The sequence below is a fragment of the Macrosteles quadrilineatus genome, unplaced genomic scaffold (assembly GCF_028750875.1).
Source record: "Macrosteles quadrilineatus isolate MER2022 unplaced genomic scaffold, UCM_ALF_1.0 Scaffold_2__2_contigs__length_208266976, whole genome shotgun sequence".
Taxonomy (NCBI): domain Eukaryota; kingdom Metazoa; phylum Arthropoda; class Insecta; order Hemiptera; family Cicadellidae; genus Macrosteles; species Macrosteles quadrilineatus.
In genome coordinates, this window is record NW_026542595.1 from 162,785,542 (window position 1) to 162,811,122 (window position 25,581).

A 25,581-nucleotide genomic window follows, 5' to 3' on the forward strand; every position below is an offset into this window, starting at 1 on the left:
CTGCTGTCATTATACTGTACCAGCCAGGTGTTGTTGTTTTGTTGTTTTGCTTGCATCGTCGTCTCGTCTCTCGTCGTCTGTCAAATACAGCAATAACAACTGAGAACTGATTCCTGTTTACTTTGTGTGTGCCGATTGTATTTTCGATCAGGTATGTGTATGTAAGATAGGAATGATTGATGGTTGTGGAATACATACCATTAGAAAATATTTTGTCAATTTTCAAAAGATTCAATAGGCCTAGGTTATCTATTAAACTTATAGAAATTGAATCCTGAAACCTTCATCTTCATAAGTACTATTACTAATTACTACTATTATTATTAAGAATAAGTTCTTGTGTATTTTTTTTTTTTTTTGGCATAGGGTCTAAAACTGTTAATATAATAAGAACTGGGACAAGTTGTAAATAATTTGCGAGCTGCACATTATCCAGTCATGGTTAATTGGCATGAAATTACCAAGGCCAAAGTAATTGGCTACTATGCTTACCGGTACTTACTTGATACTTGTCTTCTTTATCTTTGACCGTGATTACGGACGGATAGATAGGCCTAGCGTCAAATTTAATTATACTTTTTACAATAAAACATATATTTACAATACATAAATCCTGACTAAGGCTGTGGCGGAAATTTCATCCCGGCATGAGAAGTTTCTCTACCAACTCTTGCACACAGGGCCGGTTTAACCCATAAGCGAACTACGCGGTCGCATATGGCGCCACGAAAAAGTGGCACCAATAGGGCACAATTTTTTTCAGATGCTGACAAGTTAACAACATTGTTTTTTTCGCTCAGAGTTCAAGTATTCAAAGCACGACACCAAAGGCATTTATTCTGTTTGTACCAACATAAAACAACATTTTTCTGCTTGAAAATGCGTATAGGCTACTTGTACAGCACTTCAACTCAAGGACTCAAGGCATTGATTTGCAGTTTCGATTTGTAGTGAGCTGACGCTTGAAAGCGGTTTACGATCTCGCAGAAGAGCTTGGTTGGCTTATCACTAATGGCAACAGAAAATAGTGTTCTGAACCAGATTGATACCGATTCAGCAATTAAAGAATTTTCCAAGATCAAAGCTAGGAGAGTTAATTTTTAACTGGTAAAAACTTTTGAACTGTTCAAATTGAACATTCTGTATTCTTTTTGTCAAGGTCAAAAAGGATTTGAATTTGGTTTTTAATGTTTTCTACATGTTTAATGTATTCAATTAAAAATTCCTCTCTCGTCATCTACCTACACCTGGTTTTCATTGTAATAGGCTTACAAAAACTTATATTGTATCCAAGTTATCCTGTAAAAATTGATTTCACATATTTAGAAATAAATTGTTAACTTTGAGTTTTGCTTAAGTACCTATATATGATGAGTAAAAGTGTAAAAATGTTTAATTTCTGTGAATAATAAACAGTACCGGTAGTTGAAAAAAGTCTTTTATTGCAAGTATTCTTTTAACTTAATTAAACTTATAAAATAGTTCTTCTAAAAATCTTTGGGAAAATAATTTTCAAATAGGGTTAAGTTATGTTTATGAAGGGTGGGGGGGGGGGAATTCTAGATGGCGCTGATTCGGGTGTTCGCTTACCTCTGAAAAATTCCTAGAACCGTTCCTGCTTGCACACTAGAGTGGCCTTTGCAAAAGAGAGTTGCTCAGTGTTGATTTGAAGGCTTTCAGGTCTAGGCATCTGACTCTATCAGGCAAGGTGTTGAAAATCTTTATGGCAGAGTGCGGCGTAGCTCTTTTGCGTTAGATTTAAACGGCAGCGAGGCATATCCAAGTCATGAGCTCTACGTGCTCCGTGGTTGTGGTGGCTACTTCTGCAATTAAAGCTGGTCAGGTTGTCTTTTAACAGTACGGTACTAGGCTGTTCAGCACATACTGGATGACAATGCATACTTTGAATATAGCTACTTGTCGATACATTTTTTTACTAGAATGTGCCAATTATATGAGTTATTATTTGATAATAAGTTTACAAGTAAGTGCCTTATTTAAGTTTTCAGCACTTATTTTAGGCTCTTTCCGCTCTGTGCTCCCTTTTTGGTTTTTTTTTCATCCAGCCCCACATTCTGCCCTAATAGGACCTAATTAGAAGTACGACCTTAGTACTATGAAGGCTAAATAATATTTATAACCTATCTTTTAAATATATTGAAGATTGAACACAAATTATATAGGCCTAGGCTACTCAGGCTTTCTTTTTGTGACAGACCATAGATGTTTCTAATATTGGTGTTTCAGTAATCAATAATTAGTGGTAGGCCTACTAATATATTAATTTTATTATTTTTTAAGAGTTGAATGGAAATTTTGTTGCTAGTTTATTTTATCAAATGAACCTATAAGAACGCTATAAGTCAAGGTTTTTTTCAAAATCAAAGGGTAGCTTTAAAATTATATTTTAAAATCCTACTGTTATATATCAATATATATCTTACAATTTAATGCACAGAAGCTTTAATTAGCCTTGAAAGAAATAATCAAAGGTGAAGACAAAAATTGAGTGTACATTAAAAGTACCGTCAGTAAAATTTAAATTAAAAATATAAATAGGCCTACTCTTTTTTAAGGAAGGCGTTAAACTGAATCTTTTGCTAATCTTTTGACGTCAGCTTTGTTGTCATAGATTAATTGACCTTGACTGCTGATAAAGTGTTATTTACTTCAGTAGATACCAGTACTTTATTCTATCAGAAACTAGATAAGATCCTGTATTGTGTGTGCACTTGATGGTCATCTGGTACACTCTACTAAGGCCGTCGAACAGATTTTTAGGGCTGAACCGTTTGTTTGCTATATTATTTTGTGTTCCTAGTCAAACTGTTTGGATACCACAACAAATGTTATCCTGTCAGGTACTTCACTTGGCTATTTTCCACTTGACATTTGTAAAATATTTAAAAACTATAAAAGGAGGATGAATTTTGCATTGAAAACTAACTCTTAAATTATTTGGCTACTGTTTTTAAGAATAACTTTACAGTATGAACACGATGTTGTTGGGACGTTTAAGTGAAATAACAAGTTTAAATTGGCTCTTGTAGTCATCACTTGAAAATGGGTTTCATTATTGTGATCGCATAAATCGTCAGCCTCCCACAATTTTCTTTTATGTCACCTACTGTTAACCAAATTAACGCAGCCTTAGGCCCATTGACAATAGAAAATAAATATTTTTTATATTTACGTACAAATATTGTTTTTTACATAAAACAGTTTATGTATTTTCTAGAAAACTACTATGAGTCCTACAGAAAATGGAACTATATCAACTGGAAACAATGAACTTGACACAAAGTTGGAGGAATGGTTAAAGTTTAACAAGGTAAATTTGTAAACGATTTTAGTTTTTGAATTCTTTCTTTTAGTTTTTACAATGATAATGACAATGACTGGTGGTAGCGTATAGGGCACATAACAACAGCAATCTTGACAATTGATTTCCTAGAAACTTGCCGCCAGTTTAGAAATTAGTTTAAGTGGTTTTAGGTTGTAATCTGGATTACATTGATCACGTTGATTATCTTGATCAACACCAGAATATAAATTAGTTCCAGTAACAAACTGTCTCTGAGGTTTAATACACAAAAACTCTTGGTGCTTGCCAGTATACAAATTAGAACTTATAATGAGCTAAAACAATAATTTTTAATTCAATTCAACCTAAGTAGTTAATAATTAAATTTAGTTTATTCAAATCTAGCAAACTCAAAAAGCACAAATAAATCTTTTTAAAACAAGCTCTCAGAGGACACACACACACACACACACACACAAACAAAATAAAATCCCAAAATGGTCAACATCTAAGATTTGATATACATGGCCATTCCTTTAGACTGTCCAACCATGTGCCAGACCCCATTAAAATAAAAAAAATAGTTTTTGTAGCTTTATCAAGGGTGCGATTTTTCAGTGAAAACCACAATCACTCACTTTTTTTGTCTGTATAAAAACAAATCCATCGACACAAAAATCAAATATGATCATCCCTACTAAATGTATTGTTCAAATAGGTCCTGTAAACATACTTAACTTAACATTATATTTTATATTTTGAAAAGGTTAATTATGTAAAATGTAAACCCACATCTATTTCTGAAGTAAGGACCCATACTTAAATCAACAATACACTTACTACGCAGAACTAACTGTTTGTTGTTTATCTCAATAAGTGGGATTTGAGAAGGATTCAGTTGAATGCTTCGCACGGGTCGTCTAGTTCTATTTTATATTGAAGTATAAATAGTTACCGTACTAAGAGTCATATTTCAATAATTTGTTTGGTTGAAATTTAATGTTAAAGTGAAATTTTAAAAGTATGACTATATTATACCTTAATATAATCTTTAAATCCTAAACTGCAGAGATATTTAAGCAGTTAATAGTCATAGAAATTCATGATGCACCTATACTAAAAATGTAAATAAAAGTATGTATAGGCCTAATTCATCTATTGAGTCTGATAATCATTGGAAATCAAAATTGTTTACAGTACTATCGTCTCATATTTACCAGTAAAATTTACTAGTATAAACAAATGTTTAGTGTTTTTGTTATTAGGTGTTCTTATGTTTTTTTCTAAATAAAATAGCACATATTATGCTGATAACTATGTTATTACATGGACCTATTTGTGAAGCATTTGTTTTATTTATTCAGAACGATTCGCAGAACGATGAGGTGAGAGAGTTAATAGCCAAGAATGATGTATCGACTCTGTCAAAATTGTTCCTGGAACGCATGGCGTTCGGCACGGCAGGTCTACGTGGCCGGATGGGAGTCGGGTTCTCTCAGATGAATGATTTAGTAATAATTCAGACAGCTCAAGGTTTGCTTAAGTATCTGCAGAGGGAACATGAGGATCTCTCTACCAGAGGCATTGTTGTGGGATACGATGGACGTCATAACAGCCGCAGGTAAGGTAAACCTTTGTTTGAAGTTCATTGTTGGTGATGGTGAGTTAATGTTGTTCAAAGGTTTATTGCGGACATTTTCCATCACGAAAGTAAAAAAAGTAAAAAAAAATTTTTTACTTTCGTGATGGAAAATGTCCGCAATAAACCTTTGAACAACAAGGTAAACCTATTGTTGTTAATTGAGTATTGTACCATTTCTCTTTTAGTGCAACTCGATTAAAACTTACCAGATTACATTTTTTATATTTTTGCATTTAGATTTAGATGGTTTTTTCCCTTAATATGTCTTTTGTTAGGTAATGGTCCATACTCTAGTTTTGTTACTACTTAATGTCGACTTTTGGTTAGAATGCATCATTGATTGCAATGCAATATTTAATTACATTATTATGTGGAACGATGGTTTGGATTTAGTCATAAGAGTGAGTTGTAGTATGTTAGTCAACCATGTCAAAATTGAGAATTAAATTCTGCATCCTCAAAAGAAACTTTTAAATGGCTAACTAACTTGATCTTGTTATTGCACTACAGAGGTTATTATTATGATGTACTTCCTTATATGTTTGGGACACCCTTTGACAATAGCTGCACGACTGTAGAAACCCTCTTAGATGGCTCTCTTACTTGATATTTTATAGTACAATGGTTGTTATAGCCCAGTATGAACATATTTTTTAACTCTGGCTGATATTTGTTGATCATGTTGTTTAGAGGGTTTGGTTGATCAGTAATTGAGCATTTTACTGTTATGGAGAAGCCTTTGAGGCTGTGGCAGATCAATATTTTCTATTCCCATGAATTTGTTAGTTTTTGTAGTTGTGCAATAATTTAGCAAAGCAGGCAGTATCTAGCCATTTGCCAGAGCCTCGGAGTCCTTCCCTTACATACAGTACAATGTTTGCTTGACTCGTAGGTTTGCAGAGTTGACTGCCGCAGTGTTTGAGCAGGCTGGCGTCAAAGTAAACCTGTTTGCTGAGGTTTGTCCGACTCCATTTGTCCCGTTCGCCGTAACTCATTGCCACCATGTGGTCGGGGTAATGGTCACTGCTTCACACAATCCCAAGGAAGACAACGGCTACAAGGTGTACGGACCCCTGGGTACACAGGTAAATCCTGATTTTCTTTCACATTTGATGATCTTTAAAGGCAGATAAATATATATTATTTTGCAGCATATGTGACGGCCTGGCATATTTGCCTCATTTTGTTGTAATTTGTTAACTTTGAGCTTAAGCTGATTGGCCTTACTCCCTAAACCTGGCCCGTTGGCTATCACCGAATATTTGCTAGGTTGATGTGTCAACCGTATTTAGCAATATTGAATTTTATTTAACTTCATATAAGTCTCCAAGTGAACCTTGAAACTCATACTCCAATTCATTTCATTACTTTGTAACCCTACAATAATCCTAACCAGACGTCATGGCTTGGCCGGATATGCCTTGGAATGTGCTGAATCTGCATGCACGTGTGCCGCGATAAACAATGTTACACTTCTAGACTCGGTTCCTCGCTTCAGTTAGTTTCATTAATGACAGTTGTGATCGTTTGGCTGCAGCACCAGACGGGCGAGTAAATTATGGGCTGAGCGCTCAGCGTGTGCTGATTGGCCGATGACGGTCATGTGACCACGCTGACGTTTCCGCTTGGGCGATGCTGAAGCCTGAGATCGTGCCGGAATGTAGCGAACGACAGAAGGTCCGCCGCGCGCGGTCTCGCGCCCTTTCTTTTATCTTTACTCTTTTCTTTTAATCCGTGTACGTTTTTTTAAATTCATTATTGTAATTCGTATGTTATTCGGTTAGTCGCGGTTTGCTTTGTAAATTGTAATGTGTAATTTTTAATCGATGAAATTGTTAAAGATTAATTTATTTTGAAGTAATAAAGTGTTGGCTGATCCCTATTCGCTTGTTTTAATGTTCGTTCTTCCTGCTCCCAACCGCTACGAAGACTAGAAGAGAGGCTGCTGTGACATCTGGTGTCAGGTGTGGGGTTGACTGCGACAATGTCAACCTAAAGGTAAGTGGAATTAGGGATTTGCTTGATCAAATTATTTTACTTATAATAATTTCCAAAATTTAAAGTTTAAATGTTTCTGGAATAAAATATGTTTGAATCGATTAAAAGTAAAATAAGAATCATTTTCGTGAAATTTTCGTGAAGAAAGAGTTGTTTTTCGATTTATTAGGTAATTTTGAAGTAAATGGAATATTTTGTTCGTAAACTTATTTCGCCATTGTACATGTGATCTAGGATGCATTGGGTCTCTTCCCCCTCCCACAGTGTTGCACTCTCACTCTGCTATTGTCTTGTCAGAGTTGTCGTGCGTTGTATGTTGCGTTGTGAATGAAGACGCCATATTGGAATATTTTGTTTGGTTGTTGGTGAACAATATTTATTTTTTTTTTTATTTATTTACTACATGTCATTACATCATTTTTTGACAGGACATAAAGTCATATACAGGATATACTAAAACTAAGAAATAACAAAAATGCCTTACTAAATTATTAATCTAACTTAACATCCCTATTTAAATAACATTCTATAGAAAAAAAATTTTTTGTTTTTAACCAGGTCTTCAGGGTGGATCTGAACTGTGTTTTACTATCAATATTTTTTTATGCAGAGTGGTAACTTATTGTAAACTTGTGGGCCTATATATTGGGGAGATAAATGAAATTTCTCTAATCTATGGGTTTCAGGCTTAATATAACCATAGACTAATCAACACAAGGGAGTATGTTTTATCTATGATATAACTCTTAAATCTAGTGTGGTGGGAATGAATGGGTTGGTTCATGAATGAGGAGAGATTGTCTTTAACCCAATTTGAAATTTCTAAAATATAGTGATCATAAAATGTTAAAACCGAAAATGTTTGAAAAAGACTTTTACAAGGAGTTCTACGAGGAACTCGCCCAATAATTCTAATTGCTTTTTGTTGAAGTTTGAATATTTTGTTGGAGTGGCATGAGTTTCCCCAAACCAGAATACCATATGTCATTATTGGTAATAGATACTTGATTAGAAGTTGCTAGTATAAGGTGTAAGAAAGAAAGGGAATAAAGAAATAATTATTGTGGGAGGATGGGAAGCAAAATTTCGAAAACTAAAATGTTTTGTACTTGTGAAAATTAAAAGTGGATGCGTTCTGCGTGAACTCAAGATGGCCGCCGGGTTGGCTTGCTGTCAGGTTGTCAGTTCCATCCGCGGGATTTTATCCCGGATAAGGGAATTTTTATACCGCAAGTGGGATAAATGTGGGATTATTTTAATTTGTTGTCGGGAAATACCGCTGGATCTTAAAGTGATTGGAAAACGGAATTACGTTGTTGATGTAAATATTATGAGTCATTAAATTGAATATTATGGTGCTAAGGCCTACTGTTGTTGAATAATTAGCAGGAGAAATTGAGAGAAAACAAATCTTTGTGAAACATTTGAGATTGGCTTACTAACATGAATTTAGGCTAGTGGTAATTTACTAACCTAGGCCTAGTCTGAGGTTAAGTTAAGTGGATTGAACTTGAAAGTGAGTTGGATGGTAAAGCCTGGGCGTTAATGGAGGAGCCAATAACTAAAATTGATTTTAAATGAACTAGACCTAATAGAGTCTAAAGGTTTGAAAAAAAATAAATAATTAAGAAATTTATTGGTAAAAGTTGTTTACTGAAAGTTTGTTTTTGCTCAATATATTGGCAGCATTACTGGCTTACTCCATTGATCTGGACAAAGGGCCCAACTCACTTGACAGTTCTGATAGCCTTAAGTATTATAAGAATTAGATTGGATTTTGTTATAAATGGACTTAGAAAAATTTACTGGAATCTCACCAGTGATATTGTGAAATCGTAAGATAATCTGGGGAAATAAATTAGTTGATGTAGGCCTGCACTATCTATTGGTTAGGGAAATAGCCTACGGATAATCTATGGAAATTTTTGGTTAATTACTTTGAAAAACTGAGAAGGTTAAAGCGAGAATTATTATTATGTGATGAGTCGATGAAAGATTGCCTGGTTTCCATTATTTAGACTTTGACTGAGTAGGCAATGGGGTCATGCGTTCTGTATTTCTTTATATACAAAAGTAACTTGTAATTATTGAGTAACAAATTGTATCTGGGAAAAGTGTTGTCATTGGCGGGATTTTGTCCCTGCATCGGGATTTTTCGAACTGCGGCGGGGATGAAACGAGTTTTTATCCCTCCACAGGTGTTTGTATTCTTTTCGCGGGATAAAAGTAAATTTTTCCCTGGAACGGGAATTTTTATTGAATTAGGTGGGAAGACAGACTGTTTGTTGTAAAAGTCTTTAAAATGGTTGTCCCTAATGAAAGAATACTGTTTATTTAGTTTTTTTTTATATTAATTTAGATTCAGGACAATTTAAGTCTGTTATGACTTAACGGTATTTTTGTAACGGTAATGAATTTGCGTGAAATGTTTTTTTGTTAAAACTTAGTATGAGGGGTTAAGTTTTATTAAGTTATATTACCTTTTATGTTGTTGTATCTTGCAAATTTTTACTGTGGATTCTTTTTGTTTAATACGGTAATTGCTCCGGGTGTTTTGTTTTGTAGTTTTGTTTTGTATTTAGTGCAGTAAGTGTTTTTTTGGTTATCGTTATTGTTCTGATTGATGGTCAAGTGGACCATGTAGTTAAGTTTTTTTGTAGTAATTTACTTAAGTAATCTTTGTAAATTCGGAAGGACTATTAATCGTAATGTGTTGGAAAATTGTTTAGTAACTTTTGTTATTGTATTCGAAGAAAAGAGTAAGAGACGTATTATCAAAATTCGAGGGGGGTTTAAACTTTTGGGAATAGATAAAATTTAAATCCGCCCAAGCCACATGACAGATACCTTCCAAAAAACCTTTCCAAATCTTGACATAACTTGGAGACAGAGAAAGCTACGTCGACAGAATTTGTATAATGTACTTCAGTAGATTGAAGCTGCGGCAGAGGGCCCAGTTGGAAGGGCAGGCTGCATGCCGAGGACGGCATGAACTTGAGGTGGGGGGAGTGTGACGGCCTGGCATATTTGCCTCATTTTGTTGTAATTTGTTAACTTTGAGCTTAAGCTGATTGGCCTTACTCCCTAAACCTGGCCCGTTGGCTATCACCGAATATTTGCTAGGTTGATGTGTCAACCGTATTTAGCAATATTAAATTTTATTTAACTTCATATAAGTCTCCAAGTGAACCTTGAAACTCATACTCCAATTCATTTCATTACTTTGTAACCCTACAATAATCCTAACCAGACGTCGTGGCTTGGCCGGATATGCCTTGGAATGTGCTGAATCTGCATGCACGTGTGCCGCGATAAACAATGTTACACTTCTAGACTCGGTTCCTCGCTTCAGTTAGTTTCATTAATGACAGTTGTGATCGTTTGGCTGCAGCACCAGACGGGCGAGTAAATTATGGGCTGAGCGCTCAGCGTGTGCTGATTGGCCGATGACGGTCATGTGACCACGCTGACGTTTCCGCTTGGGCGATGCTGAAGCCTGAGATCGTGCCGGAATGTAGCGAACGACGGAAGGTCCGCCGCGCGCGGTCTCACGCCCTTTCTTTTATCCTTCCTCTTTTCTTTTAATCCGTGTACGTTTTTTTAAATTCATTATTGTAATTCGTATGTTATTCGGTTAGTCGCGGTTTGCTTTGTAAATTGTAATGTGTAATTTTTAATCGATGAAATTGTTAAAGATTAATTTATTTTGAAGTAATAAAGTGTTGGCTGATCCCTATTCGCTTGTTTTAATGTTCGTTCTTCCTGCTCCCAACCGCTACGAAGACTAGAAGAGAGGCTGCTGTGACACATATACGTATTAATATTTATAAGTGTTTGGGCCCAGGTGGGGCTGACATACCTTTAAAATGGTAATTTAAATTATAAATTTGATTGTTTCTTTAATCTTTGATTCATACATTATCCATATATAGTATACTCCTTTTAGCTTAGATTAATGTTATCACAATAAATGTAATATTTTTTAGGAGACATTTTAGTGTAAATACAATCAGGCAAATGGAAATGCACTTAGTTTGCAGGTTTGCTGTGGCAGGGGTATTTCCTTTGGTTTTTTTGCCCTGACTTTCGAATGTTGGGACAGCTGGTGTGTATGTCACACGCCCACACAATTCATTGGGAAAATTAATTGTTGCCATAGTATAATTTTAAAACAATTTGTGCAGTTTTAAATTTCATTGTTACAGATCATCTCTCCGGTGGACAAAGAGATCCAGAAGTGTATTTTGGACAGCCTGGAGCCTCAAATCAGCTGGGATGTGACGCTGTCAGCTGATACGCTGGACCAGACACAGCTGACGGTGACACAGGATGCTTACTACGCAGTACTCAAGGCAGGGGTGTATAACGCATCAGCCAACGCAGAGTCCCCACTCAACGTAACATACACTGCAATGCATGGTGTGGGCTACCCTTACGTCTGCAGGGCGTTTGAAGTAGCTAACTTCAAGGTGAATGAAATCAGATCTTGTGTTAGGAAGATTAGAATGCCTCCGCCAAGCAAATGTGGCTAGTTATTGCTTCCTTTACAATGTTTTTTTTTTTATAGCTGTAAGAAAGAAAAAAATGTTAGGTGACTTCCAAGAAACTTGGGTGACAAGAAAATCTAAACAGCTCTCCAACTTTTTATACTCAAATAATCCGGATCAATTGGGACTAAACACGATTTGGACAAAAAAAAATAGATGAATAGACTTTTTAAAAAGGTGTTTTTTTAAATAACAAAAAATATTTTAAACCAAATTTACTACTGTATGTTGTTACATTACAGCACAAACGAAAAACAAAGAGTAATATAGTTTATTTAATTTCCTACCTTCACGTCCTAGGACGCCAGGTTCTAGCCCAGAACTGTTTTACACTTTACTTCAGGCTAGAGGATTGCGGTATTATCACATGGCCAACATGAAATCCATCTGGTTATTGGTGGGATATGATCCCGGGTCCTAGGACTCTGAAGCTCCATGCCCTAACCATCAGACCAGCTCGCTCCCTGTAGACAGCTAGTGTGTCTACAGTGATGATAAAATAAAATAAGCCGGTTTTGAGCATTCTAAATAGTGCCGCCAATTGAGACTGCCACCGACTGTGAAGTGCGTATATAAGTGACGGAATGGTACACAAGTGGGTAAGGGCATTTAAAGACGGCCCCGCTAACGTTCATGATGAACAACGCACTGGGTACTGGTGACAGTAATGACGCCACCCATCGCCGTTTGCATGATCGGACCATGGGAACAGGTTTTCACGGGGGGTCTTATGGGGTAAAAATTGGTTTTTCTTATTCTTGACCCTCAAAACACAAAATTTCCTAATTTCCTCCTAAACCTTTTTAAATTGCTTAAAAAACATATGATTTAGTATATCAAAGGGTTTTTGTACGGTAACAGACAAAATTCAAAAAATTGTAAATGTAAAATTCCCATGCTATTTATTCTTTACGTTTGCTTGTTTATTGATATATTTTGATCAAACTTGGTAGATTTATTTATTTTGTACAAAGCTATTAATATTTAACTAAAAAACACAACACTTTATTAGTTTCCCTGTAGCAGCAAACATAGGTTCTCGTTAAACTTATGTTATTTAAATAGATTTAATTGAAAATCAATTCAGTCAGATAGAAAATTCGCCTAGTGGGCAGGTTTGCTGCGGCAGGGGTATTTTTTTACATTCTAGTAAGTAGTATTTGTTTAATGAATGACTGAAAATAAATATTTGGGTTATTAGAGGTTTTAGGACCACGTGGTCCTTACAATTTACCTCAAAGTATGATTATTTGTGAATTATATGTGTTTTGGAGGGCACTGTATATAATTTAATAATGTGAATTTGTTTAATTTTAATAGTATCTTTGACTATTGATAACCAATAGTCAATGGAAGTATTCTGTTGTTTCCGTCGATCAATAGACTATACAATAGACTTGCTGCATGATGAATCCAATTAATTGGTGAAGATACAAATTTACAACAAATTATAGCAAACTGCCAAAAAACCACAATGATTTTTTTCCTGGCTGATTGGCGATCCGAATGATTATTAGAGTTTGGATATTTGGAGTTCCCCTTTACTAACAATCATCAACGAAAGTACAAGTATTCCACATGAATAAATGCAAAATTATTGTATTCTACATGAAATACTGTCAAAAGTATTGGCCCTCGTCCATCCAGTTTTAAATATACCCTCCCCTCCTAGATTGTTGTCTCTTTTGAGCAAGACATGTGTTAAACTTCAAGGTACAGTCTAGTCATACTCCTGCATTGGTTGAATTATCAAAGTCCTTGCAAACAAAAAAAAATATTTTCATCTTGTCATTCCATTAAACAATAGAGGATGCCGCTTGCTCATGTTTTGTCTTTCTCCAGCCAGTGATCCCAGTGAAGGAACAGGTGGAGCCGGATCCTGAGTTTCCTACAGTCAAGTTCCCAAACCCCGAGGAAGGCAAGAGTGCCCTGACTCTGGCCATCAGGACGGCCAATGAACATGGAAGCACCATCATTGTGGCCAATGACCCAGATGCAGACAGACTGGCAGTGGCGGAGAAAACAAGGTAAAGATGGTACATGGACCAAGCCTTATACATTGACTTTTGGATACTGAAATATTCATCCCATCTGTATGGACCAGCTTTTGCCGATATTTTATTAGAAAAAGAAATAGTACTATCAGCTACTCCTAGAGTGTGCTAGTGTCTGAAATTCAATTTTCTCCTTTAGTTTTACTTTATCCCTCTTTACAAAGTATAATGGAGAAAGTATTGTTTTTGTCAACATTTTTTAGTTTTGGGTGGATACATCCGTTTTGGGTCTATATGAACCCATCCATGATATCTCCAGGGTTTTTTTCATTTTTGGAAACCCATAAAATAACAGAAAAATCGTATTGGATGATTTTAAATCAAATTTACTATGTTAGAGTCATTTTAGTTCTTAATGCTACAACCCCATTACTGTAAAAACTACGGTTCAAAATGTATTGGAAACTTTGAGATTTTCCCATAAAATAAATAGGTAACAGGAAATTCAGGTTTTTAAAAATTCAGCTTGACCGGTTTTGATTAAAATTTAGTACCTAAGATACATTTTGTCGAAAATCCTAACAGAGGTTTTCGGACACAGTTGTAGACGTTAAAAATGGTATTCAAAGTCACCAAACAGCTTTGAAAATACCACATTATCTGGGGGAGGACCTCCGAACTGCCCTCCGTGAGTAGGACACACGGGTAGCCTCTGCCATGGCAAGGTCCTAGAACTGTCACTGCAAGTTAATCCCACTGCTTTCCCACGATAAGGGTTGTTGACAAGCTAATGGGAGAAAGTAGGCCCATGTGTCAGATTGCTGATACCCTTTATTTTTTACTGTAATAGTTGATGTAACATAAAAGATGCTATAGCTTATAACAAGCTGTCCTTTCGGTATGGCTTGGTTGAAAGTTGGGGTATTAGATAGACATCAGCAATTTACATCAACACTGATCCAACTATTGTTACTTCAATTTAATACCACATAATTTTTTTTTATTTAAAAACTGTCGACTGCTTTAACATGGGACCCAACTCGAAACACCAATTTGCTGTGGGTGGGTAACTTCAGAAGTAGTTCAGCATTGAAAAAAGGCAAAGAACGCCGAGAGCGTGAGAGAAGGTTTGGAAGTTAGTCCTAAGCGGCCTGCACATGTCTGGCCGTTCAGTAGAAGAGTATTACGATACGACCTGCACTTTCAATCATACAAAATGGCAACTGTGCAACAGTTGAAGTCCAGTGGTTATGCAAAGCACATCTCATTTTCAGAACAAGTGATTGATTTGCTTACACATGACAAAATTGTTATTATAAACGACGAATCACACTTTCAACCACACCCCACAGTCTTCCTCACTGTCTTGACACTATCTGGCGTCCGGGCTGGCCTGTTGATTTTAGTTTCAATGCTGAACAAGTAGCTGTAAAGTTGCCCACCCACAGCAAAATGGTGTTTCGAGTTGGGACTTTTCTTCTTTGACCCACATTTAAACGTCTACTGTAAAGCTACGCTGGAATTGCCACTTTTAAAAACACTTCCACTATAAATACATGGTGCTCAGCCATCCACAACTCCATGGCTATTAAAAATATCCGCACATTGGCTTTGTAACGCCCCTATTTCCACCATCCTCTGCCACTCACTCGCTCGACAGGGCGGCAAAGAAAACTGTCAGATCATTTTGCCGCTCCCTGTACTATACGTACATACTTGGCATTTCCTTGCAATCATACACAAAGTAACTTTCCTTTCTGTTAAGGCCCAATCAATATCCAATGATCTATCAATGATATATAATCAACCCCTTAACCCTAATACACTTTCTTTTTATATACTGTATACAAACACAAACAAGAATAAATTGAACATATGATGACAAGAACCAAAACAACTACAAGAGTTAATAATGGAATGAAGAACAGAAATGAAGTGAGTGTTTAAGTTATTCTCAGTTAATACTTTCAAACATCTACACTAACAAAACTTTATTTTAATCAACTTATCAAAAACGCTTTCATTTAATCAATCCACTTGATGATGGCTGTAGACAGGGTGAGTGGAAGGTGTTTACTGGCAATGAGCTTGGAGCATTGTTGGGCTGGTGGAGCCTCTACACCTACCAGAGACGGAACCCTAACACTGACTTGAGCAATGTATACATGATATCCAGCACTGTGTCTTCGAAAATACTCAAGACCATGGCCAAGCAGGAGAAATTCAACTTTGAGGTAGGCTTATCTACCTTACCTTACCTTAGGCTTACCTTATAAGTAAGAGTACATGACTTTCAAGAATCCTAAGAATAATATTGAAAGAACCAAGAAAGGGTTTTGCAATATAGCAACAATTCCCCTCCTTTGAGTTTTAAGTTACGCTGGAGTTATTTTTTGACAGGTCAAAAAACACTTTTTTATCCCTTGATCATGCTAGCACATAATAACCTGCCGGGCAAAAAAAATACCTTTTGGCTCTTTAAAATTACTTAGCGGTATGTTTGTTATTCCTGCAGAAACGGCTGTTTTTACAAAACGTTCAGTAATCTGTCATTTTCAATAATCCTATAACACCAAAGTCCCGATCATGCCGGATAAGGGAGTGTCAACTGTACTCGGTAGCTTAAACACCCATCCAGATGCTTTGCCCCAAGCTAGTTTGCGGACATTAAGACTGGGATACTTGAGTCACGCATACCTGCGACCAGAGTGTTAGCAAGTTATCTACCTTATCAGTCTGTTGGTCAGCACTATGACTTTGAATTTTTTCGGAAGAAAGATAAAGTTCTGTATTTAAAATTATGTAGTGCTGTAAATCTAGTATAACCAATGACTAGACTATTGACCAATGACTAGACTTTTATGTATGATAAATAAAAGTGCAATGTAGGCTACTAAATTTTCTCTCAGTTACAACTTTGGGTCCTTTCTCCCAAAAACCAGGCATTTCCCGGTCGGCACACTTCTGGTCATCATTTCCTCAAGTTTGTGGGAATGTACTGTATTGAAAAACTGTGACAAACCAATCACAACATTCCTTACAGGAAACTCTGACAGGATTCAAATGGATGGGAACACGAAGTGCAGAGTTGGAGGCGCAAGGCAAGACAGTGTTGTATGCCTTCGAGGAGTCTATCGGCTATATGTGTGGCACTGGTGTGTTGGACAAAGATGGTGTATCAGCAGCAGTCAGAGTCACCGAGTTAGCAACCTTCCTCAGCAGCAACCAGGGGCTGACACTGCACGAGAAACTCAACTATATATACTCCTTGTGAGTAAATACACATAAGACATAAGACATAAGACATGTTTATTTCCAGTAGACATATTACAAATGTATTGGAAGAGTCAAACATTTTTCATGCAGAGCAGTTGTCAAATTAAGAAGTAAGTTACAAAGTGTACTTTGAAGTCTACGAAAAAAGAAAATTGCATTTAAGTTATTTAATTGGTCTTAAACTAATATCACAGAGTTCACTATTGAGAAGTAAAAACAACCATTTGAAAGTAAGCAAAACATTACAAAATTAGACAGGTTGTACTACAAGGCATTAGGTGAAGGCATAATAGTTAACACAATGACAAACTAAAAACACAACTTTGACGAAGGAAGGTCTAAAAACTCTTTGAGTTCGTAAAAAGGATTAACAGCTAGCCATTGGAACACTTTATGTTTAAAAGAATTATATGGGAGAGAGAACATAAATGTAGGTATCTTATTAATACATTGCATGCCCACTATTTCATAACTTTTCTTAGATTTCTCCAGTCTAACATAGGGAATGTCAAGTTTATTTCTGAATCGAGTATTGTGCTGGTGGACATCTTTGCGGCAGTTAAAAGCATTTAAATTCTTAAAACTAGTTAACAATAAATTAAAAATATACAAGTTAACAACAGTGAGAATTTTAAAATCAATAAAAATTGGTTTATGGTGTTCAACAACATCTACTTTGGCTATTATTCTAAGAATCTTTTTCTGAATTACAAGAACCTTTTTTACATGTGGGCTATTTCCCCAAAATATTATTCCATAGCTTACTGCTGATTGGAAGAGGCCATAGTAAACATTTAACAGACAATCTATTGGGATTACACAGCTTAATTTCCTAAAGAGGCACTTTAATCGACTCAGCCTAGTACAAAGTTGGTTTATATGAGGCTCCCAAGACAATTTTTGATCCAATGTAACACCAAGAAATTTTACATGACTGTTAGACACTATAGTATCTGGAATTTCCCTAAGACTAAAAATTAGGTCCAAGGTTTTGTCCTTATTTAAAAGAAAGCGGTTGGCAGCAAACCATTCTGTGGCCCTATTGATACCATGAACAACAGAATTTTTGAGGTTAGATATATCTCTACCAATACTAAGCATGGTCGTATCATCTGCATATTGAAAAACATTTCCATTTAAGTTACAAGGTAGATCATTCACAGCAATAAGAAACAATAGCGGGCCAAGTACAGACCCCTGGGGAACGCCACAGTTGCTAGTAGCAATAGAGGAAGTCTCTCCTCCTATGCAAACCACCTGCCTTCTATCCGCGAGGTAGGTCTCAAGGAGACTGAGCGCACCACCATGGATCCCGTAATACTGCAGTTTGCGCAGTAGGATGCCATGATCAACACAGTCAAAAGCCTTACTTAGGTCGACAAACGTGGCCCAAGCATAGTTGCCGCTCTCAAAAGCGCTCAAGACTGTGCGGACCATGCCATCAACAGCACCCATGCCCATGGTAGAGCGACCAGCCCTGAAACCAAACTGATGTTGATTAAAAAGTGAGTTAGATTCAAAAAACTGACTGATTTGATCATAAATTACATGCTCAAAAATCTTTGCCAAGACAGGAACCAGACTTATGGGCCGATAACTACCCACATTATTCCTATCACCTTTCTTAAATTTAGGAATGATTTTGGAAAGTTTGAGACACTCGGGAAAGTGTCCCTCTAGAAGACAAGTGTTAATGCTATAGGTGAGAGGTACAATGATTAGGTCAGAAACCTCCTTTACTAACCAGTTAGAAAAGTCATAATAGTCCCTACTTTTGCTATTTTTCATTTTACCTATTATTGACAAAATGTAGTCACAAGAGACAGGGGCAAAGTTAAAATTCTTATTACTAACAGGGAAAGTACTTAAGAGGTCATTAAAATTAACATTTGGGCGATTAATTTCAGATCTAACTTTGTCGACAGAGTCAATCAATGATTTGTTAAAAACATTTGGATCTATAGGTACATTTACTAAGGAGAGGTTAGATTGACAGTTCTTTTTAACAATTGACCAGGCTGTTTTACATTTGTTATCAGAATTTTCAATAAGTTTAGCATTATAGACAAGTTTTATACTTCGTTGAGCCGTCTCTGAAATTCCTCTGCTGCCGGTGCTAAGCCAAACGGTAGGCGCAACCAACGGTAACGACCTTCAGGAGTCCAAAATGTGGTTAAGAAGCTCGATGTTTCATCTAACTCAACTTGCCACCTAGTAACAAGTCCTTTAAGGATTATAAAGGATTTCTGATTTCTGATTTGAGTCGAATCTTTTAAAGTCATCAGAAAAATTATGACTGTTATTTGTTTTAAAATAACGCCTGTAATACTTAGCAATTGCTCGAATTCAAGCAACAGGGACACTATAGTTCGGCCGTTTGGAAAGCGACCTTCTCTAACATTGGTTTAGCATTAGCGCGCAGGTCGTTTTCTAAGCGGCCGAACTATAGTACTTATTTAATACGCAAGCAGGTATTTTGTGACAATTGCTCCTCCGAAACTACTGAACCGATTGACATGTTTTTGGTGTCATTGGAAAGAGCGTAACGTGAAGTTGTGCAGGAAACTTTCTTTTTAGGGAAATAATTTAGAGTGAGGCCCTGGGGCCCTTTAAAGTTTTTCATTTCTCCATAAGATTAACATGGGAAACAAACATTGTTATGAAACTCCAGCTGTTGTCAGAAATGAAAAGTGAGAAGAAGAACATGTGTTAATTGTAAATAGTCAACAATTTTGCTAATTTAACAGTTTGCTACAAACATTTACTGACTTGGTTGAAATGAAATATTTACTATTTGATTTTGGGTTGGCGTAAATATTGCAATGGAAAAAAGCGAGAGAGCCTGGATAGTTTGATATACTAAAAGGAAAACTGAATTAACACTGTGCTGCATTTCTCAGTAATCATTGAAAGAGCCGAATTTGCAAACTATGGAAACATAGGAAAGTCATTGCACACCACCAAGGAGAAGAAATAGGAATAATGTTTTTTTTTTAGAATTTATAATTGTTATTATGGACAACCTAATGCGGCTATGAGTAAGCCTATTTGTAGAAAACACAAAAAAACAAGATCAGCTTTTGAAAAATGATAAGATATTTACAAGAAATGTTAATTATATCGATCTGTTATGTACATCTTGAGTATTTCCATAATCTTTGAGTCGAATCTTTTAAAGTTTAGAAATTATGACTGTTATTTGTTTTAAAATAACGCCTGTAATACTTGGCAATTGCTAGAGTTCGAGCAACAGGTACACTAGTATGTTTTTAACACATTGCAACTACTATTTAGACGACATTTCACATTTAATTTAATACACGACTTCAGCATACACACAGAGTTGCAAATTTATCTGTAGGCTTTAGGTCTCGAAGTATTTGTTTCTACATTAAGTAGGCCTTTTACCTTTCTTACATTTTTTAGATAAGTTAATGTGACTAAGTCTATATTATTTTATTACAGTGCATCTTTGTGTTTCAGCTACGGTTACCACATCTCTGAAAACTCATACTTCATCTGCCATGAACCAGAAGTAATCAAGAAAATGTTTGAGCGTTTAAGAAATTTTGGTGACACTCCTAACAATGTGAGTGTCAATTTATTTACAAATCTTATTTAACCTGAATAAGACAGGACTTAATCACAAAAATAAATTACATTAGAAATTCAACATTTCTAAAAGATGCAAATTATGGGTGTGTATATTCATGTATGAAAGGCATTATTTAATTTGCCAACCTACAAGTTTGGTTTTTATATTTAATGGTCTGTGATGAATATTGAATACGTAAATTCCAATCTATTGTTTTAAACTATTGTTCTGTTTTTCGTCATATGACCTTTTCTAACCCTGCTATAGACAAAAAAATACTTCTGAGTTCTGACATTTCGTTTCCATTAGCTATTGGTGCAAATTTAGTCTCTAGTTTCCAAAGAAACTATAAAAAATCATGTTTCTGCAATTCCTGTGACATGAGAATTAGTAGCATAACTTATAAAAAGAAAAATGTCATAGAACTACAATAATTACCATACAATAAGTGTCCTACCATTATTTTTAGGTAAGACAATTTTCCACATGCAAATTGTACATTTCCTTGTATTCTGCATTTGTCATCATGACATATGCAACAAATTTGTTCAATACTCATTTTTTTTTTTTTTTTTTTGGGCTATATATAGTGTGATTTGATTTGGATGTTCTGAAAAAATATACTTTTGATTAAAATTGCTACGTACAGTAGCAGTGTAAAGCTTATTTCACATTACCTTACAGTACCCAGAAGGTCTGTTGGCCAACAAGTACCAGGTGGTTTCTGTCCGTGATCTGACGACGGGTTACGACTCCACGACGCCGGACCACAAGGCTACCCTTCCTGTGTCTAAGTCAAGCCAGATGATTACCTTCACATTCAACAACGGACTGGTGGCGACATTGAGGACCAGCGGCACTGAGCCCAAGATCAAATACTACACGGAACTGTGTGCCTCGCCTCAGCTCAAGTAAGATTTCCTCTTCAATAAAAGTGTTTTTTCAGTTGGATGACTTTCAAAATTAAATAAAACACTTGGTTATAGTGAAACATTTAAATGAAAATATTATACTTTAACTATAATATTGTTATTTATAAGATCAACTGATCTTGTGGTTAACATTAGACAAACATAGCAAACACTTCACTTTTCCCTTGAGTTAAACTCCTCCCTCAAGTTGTGAAGGTGCTTTTTCTTGCAACCACCCGCTTTTACATTCCAACACATACACTTCCCAAGCCTGTTGACGACTCTTCCACTTTTTTACACTTTCTTTTCATTCCTCAAAATTCTATAATAACTCGTTCCAAGCAGTGGCGGATTAGTACCATCTTGTGGGAGGGGGCGGATCCGGGGGGCCTGGGGGGTATGGAATACCCCCCAGCAAAAAGGGGGGTCCGGGGTTTTTAATTTTTAGAAAAATACCTTGAAAAACTACCAGTTTTAGAGGTTTTAGACTAAAAATTTTACTGTATATTCTTAAAGTAAATCTAACACTTTTCATAAACCATTTGCCTACTAGGCCTACAAATTTGTGTGCATAAAAAATCATAGCAAGAACCTGTTTATTTTTAGCAAAATTAATCACCTATATTAAAATTCTATGAATTAAGTAGGCACTACTAACTGGAATTATACACATATGAATGATACGCATTTTAAGTCCTCTTTATACAGTATTATTTTTAAACTACACAACTTTTATAAAAAAAAAACACCAGACAGGTTAAATAAAAAATAATAAACTTTGTATATTTTCCATTTAATTTATTTACAAAGAAAATATTCATGTCAAAAATAAATTTAACCAAATTACATTTTTTATTAAATAATATAAAGGTACAAAAAAATATATTTGTTACATGTTTTCAATATAGGCTACTGGTGAGTGGCCTAAATACTTGAGTTTAAATGGACTCAAATAAGTTCTGGGATCTAAATCGTCTTGCTGAGTCGCGGATCTATCTCTGAAACTCCAGGATCTATGAGTCCTGAACCTATTTGAGTTCAGAACTTAAAGCAATAAACATTGAGGGAATCGTAGAGTATTTGGTGTTGTGATGTTGGCAGTGGGTGATAGCCGGCCGTGCCGTGCCGTCTGCTCCCCACATCGTAAACAAGAGATTAGTAAAATAATTGTAATGTTAACTGTTATTATAATTATTACTACTATCCTACATTACCATTCTTGTTTAGTTTAGTTGTATTTAAAAATACATGTATATGATAAGGTCGTGTTGAAAACTTCTGAGCTAAAAGTGAAAACAACTTGTTTGTTGTTTTTGAACTGCATTTATATTTAACATTTTTAAATAGTTGATTATTTTTACATGCAGTATAGGCTAAAATTTATTTCAAAACCATTCATTCGTAACTTTGGTTGTGAATAATGTAAGTTGAAATACATTTTTATTCTAAAAAATATAAAAATAGTGTTGTACAATCTGCTCTAATAATTAGGTTTTTAGAAGATGATTGTTTCCAATTAAAGTAATATCAATTTATAATTATCGATGGTCCTCTCTTCTGAAAAAGCACTATCAGATGCGTAATATAGGCCAATGACCTAAAATATCAAGATGAAGTTTGATTTATTCAATCTTACATAGCGGGTGTCCCGTAATGCTACCCCCTGAATAATTTTTGAACGTTGCATATATCCAAATGAGCTTCGATACACGTTACTACGGTAATATAAAGTACTTTTTTGTGGTATTTTAAATTTCACCCCTCACCACCCTAGTAGGGGTTGCTAGGGATAGCTTAAAATTGTTAAACGACAATCCTTATCAATTAGCACATAACTTTAAGGAGCTTTAAAAAATTAAATTAATGCCACAAATTTGAATTGATACGACGAATTAAAAAATTTATGACAAGAAATGTTAGACGTTAATGTTAGACTGGAACTGTACATTCCATCACTTTTATTTTTTCATGACGGTACATTTTAAAATAACTTTCAGTTCACGTGACCATGAGTGATGTCACACACCTTTTAACATGATTTTGAATTTCATCACCCAACCCCGAATACAGGTTGCCGGTGGTGTTTTAATTTTTAATACCAGCCCCTATTTGGTAGGCCTATATCAAATTAAAATATTGAAAACTTAAATATTCAACTTAAGTCCGCATTCAAATTAAATATCTGTCAATAATTAATTGTTCTTCCATCTCTTCTCACAGTTCGCAGTATACTGTAAAATGGCGGCGGCGAGCCGATCGTAACAGACGAGTGAGACAACGCCATGACGGACGACAGACAAGGATGTACTCAATAGTCACGAAAAAAACAGCATTGCCAACCTTCGTAGATTATTTTCCTTAAAGCGCTTGTCCTTGTTTACCAAAATTCAAATTAAAATATTTGTAAGATCACCCCGACTTTTTGTTAAAACCGTAAATTAACCATAGTTTTACCACAGACAAAATATTTTATCTTTCTTTTGCAGACCTACAACGAGTATTTATTTTCCGTGCGTTCCTTTAAAAATTTTTTTCTGTCTCTTGGGCCTCGGGGGGGCGGTCGCCCCCACCACCCCCCCCTTTAATCCGTCCTTGGTTTCAAGGTAGTTTACTTGGACGGACAGTGGATGCAAATGCTACGCCGTTGATGATTAAGAATTGCTATGGCCAGCGTGGGTTGCTGGAATAAAGCACAGTCTAACTTTCATCCTGTTATTAAATTAGGATTAAACATCAGCCAAAAATGGAAGAATCTTAACTAAATAAATAATTTTTTATTCTCACATAACGTTTTAAATCATATCATAGCTAAAAAACAGATGACATTGTCAAGATTAAAAACTAACCTAAAATATACAATAATATGTCTTTTATTACACGGGACTGGCTTACGGGAGCTATTAATGAGGCATCGATGACATCATAGTTAAGGTTCAAAATTCCTCCGTGAACAGCGCTGTAGTAGAGAGCACTTTGGTTTTAGCCTAATGAAGGTTTTACTAATCGAAAAAATAGTTCTGTTCATAAAATAAAATTATAAATGCCTCAAATTCAATTTTATATTTTTTTTTATTATAAAATTGACCTGTCATAACCTAACCAAACTTGATGATACTGAAAAAATCGAATGAAGTTTTGCTAATCGAAAAAATAGTTCTGTTCATAAAATAAAACTAGAGATGTCTCAGACTCAATTTGATAATGTTTTAATTAAAAAATTAAACTGTCATAACCTAACCAAACTAACCAAACTTGCTGATAATGAAAAAATCTTAGACAAAAAGTTAGTGCTAACGGTGGGGTTCAAACCTGGCACCTTCAGTTTATCAGCCCCGCAGGCTGTCCATTAGACCAACGAGGCTGCTGGCTCCACACCCGATTGTTGCGGTAATGGTGTTCCCTCAGCCAATCAGAAGCCCACAGCCGTCATCGTAGGCTCATCTATACCTACCTCCCTTGAGTAAACATCTAAAAAACCTTTAAACAATTTGGAAAAATTTGCTGAACAATAAAAGTAAAAAATTAATTTCTATGAATAGTAAGAGTAAGACAAATAAGAACTTTGTACAAAATTAAGTCATATTGTTTCATGAGTTTCGTTAAGGTGCGGTATTCATTTACACTGTAATATGTTTTACTAGTTAGAAAATCAGCAAGGCTGCTTTTAAAAGATTTCAGGCACGGCCCTAGGGACTTTGCCACCCTGGGCGAGATTGGCTGCCGCCGCCCCCCGGGGGGTCTGGTGGGTATGGAATACCATCCAGCAAGTAAGGGGGGTCCGGGGGTCATTAGAGAAAAATAACTTCTCTAAACACTATTTTTAAGTGTTTAGGAAGTGAAATCTGGTGTTAATACTTAATACAATTTTATGCAATTTTGTACTTATGAAATTAAACTTTTTGCTTTAATTGCATGTGGACTAGTTTTTATTACATTTATTTGTTAATTACTTAGGCTAGGCTTTTTGTTATATAATAACATTTAACATTATGTTTCTCTATCCTTTAACACTGAATATTTTGATTAGGCTAATATGTTAACGGAACTTGGCCTATTAAAAAAAATTTATTTCAAAGGCGAGTAATAAAATCACTTAACTTCGTTGTTCCATTGCCACACCAGCTAACGCCATCAAATTTTTCTTTTCGGGGCAAAAAATCCGATCAGTTTACTTTGTTTCGACATAAAATAACACTCATGAAACACCACGGAATACGAAAATCATAAAAACACACTGGCACAATAATTAACACCAGACAACAGATCAAGCGTAGTGTGGGTGACGGGGTAGAGGAGAAGGGTGTCGATGGGCGG

At 35.6% G+C, this 25,581-nt stretch overlaps 1 protein-coding gene across 3 annotated transcripts in view; it reads left to right on the plus strand.

Annotated features, from left to right (window-relative positions):
* The first annotated feature begins 64 nt into the window (after positions 1-64).
* LOC128985668 (phosphopentomutase-like) overlaps positions 65-25,581 on the plus strand; it is a 30,815-nt gene continuing 5,298 nt past the window's right edge. The window contains exons 1-10 of one of the 3 annotated variants that reach the window (XM_054405432.1): positions 65-151; positions 3,239-3,331; positions 4,669-4,925; positions 5,839-6,031; positions 11,150-11,413; positions 13,334-13,518; positions 15,539-15,719; positions 16,529-16,755; positions 20,245-20,350; positions 21,041-21,267. In XM_054405432.1, the coding sequence (XP_054261407.1) occupies positions 3,248-3,331; positions 4,669-4,925; positions 5,839-6,031; positions 11,150-11,413; positions 13,334-13,518; positions 15,539-15,719; positions 16,529-16,755; positions 20,245-20,350; positions 21,041-21,267 (1,724 nt within the window). In that variant the 5' untranslated portion in view covers positions 65-151; positions 3,239-3,247. Of the gene's footprint in view, positions 152-222; positions 296-2,755; positions 2,862-3,238; positions 3,332-4,668; positions 4,926-5,838; positions 6,032-11,149; positions 11,414-13,333; positions 13,519-15,538; positions 15,720-16,528; positions 16,756-20,244; positions 20,351-21,040; positions 21,268-25,581 lie in introns of those variants that run through there. The other 2 variants (XM_054405433.1, XM_054405431.1) reach the window with 2 other exon arrangements.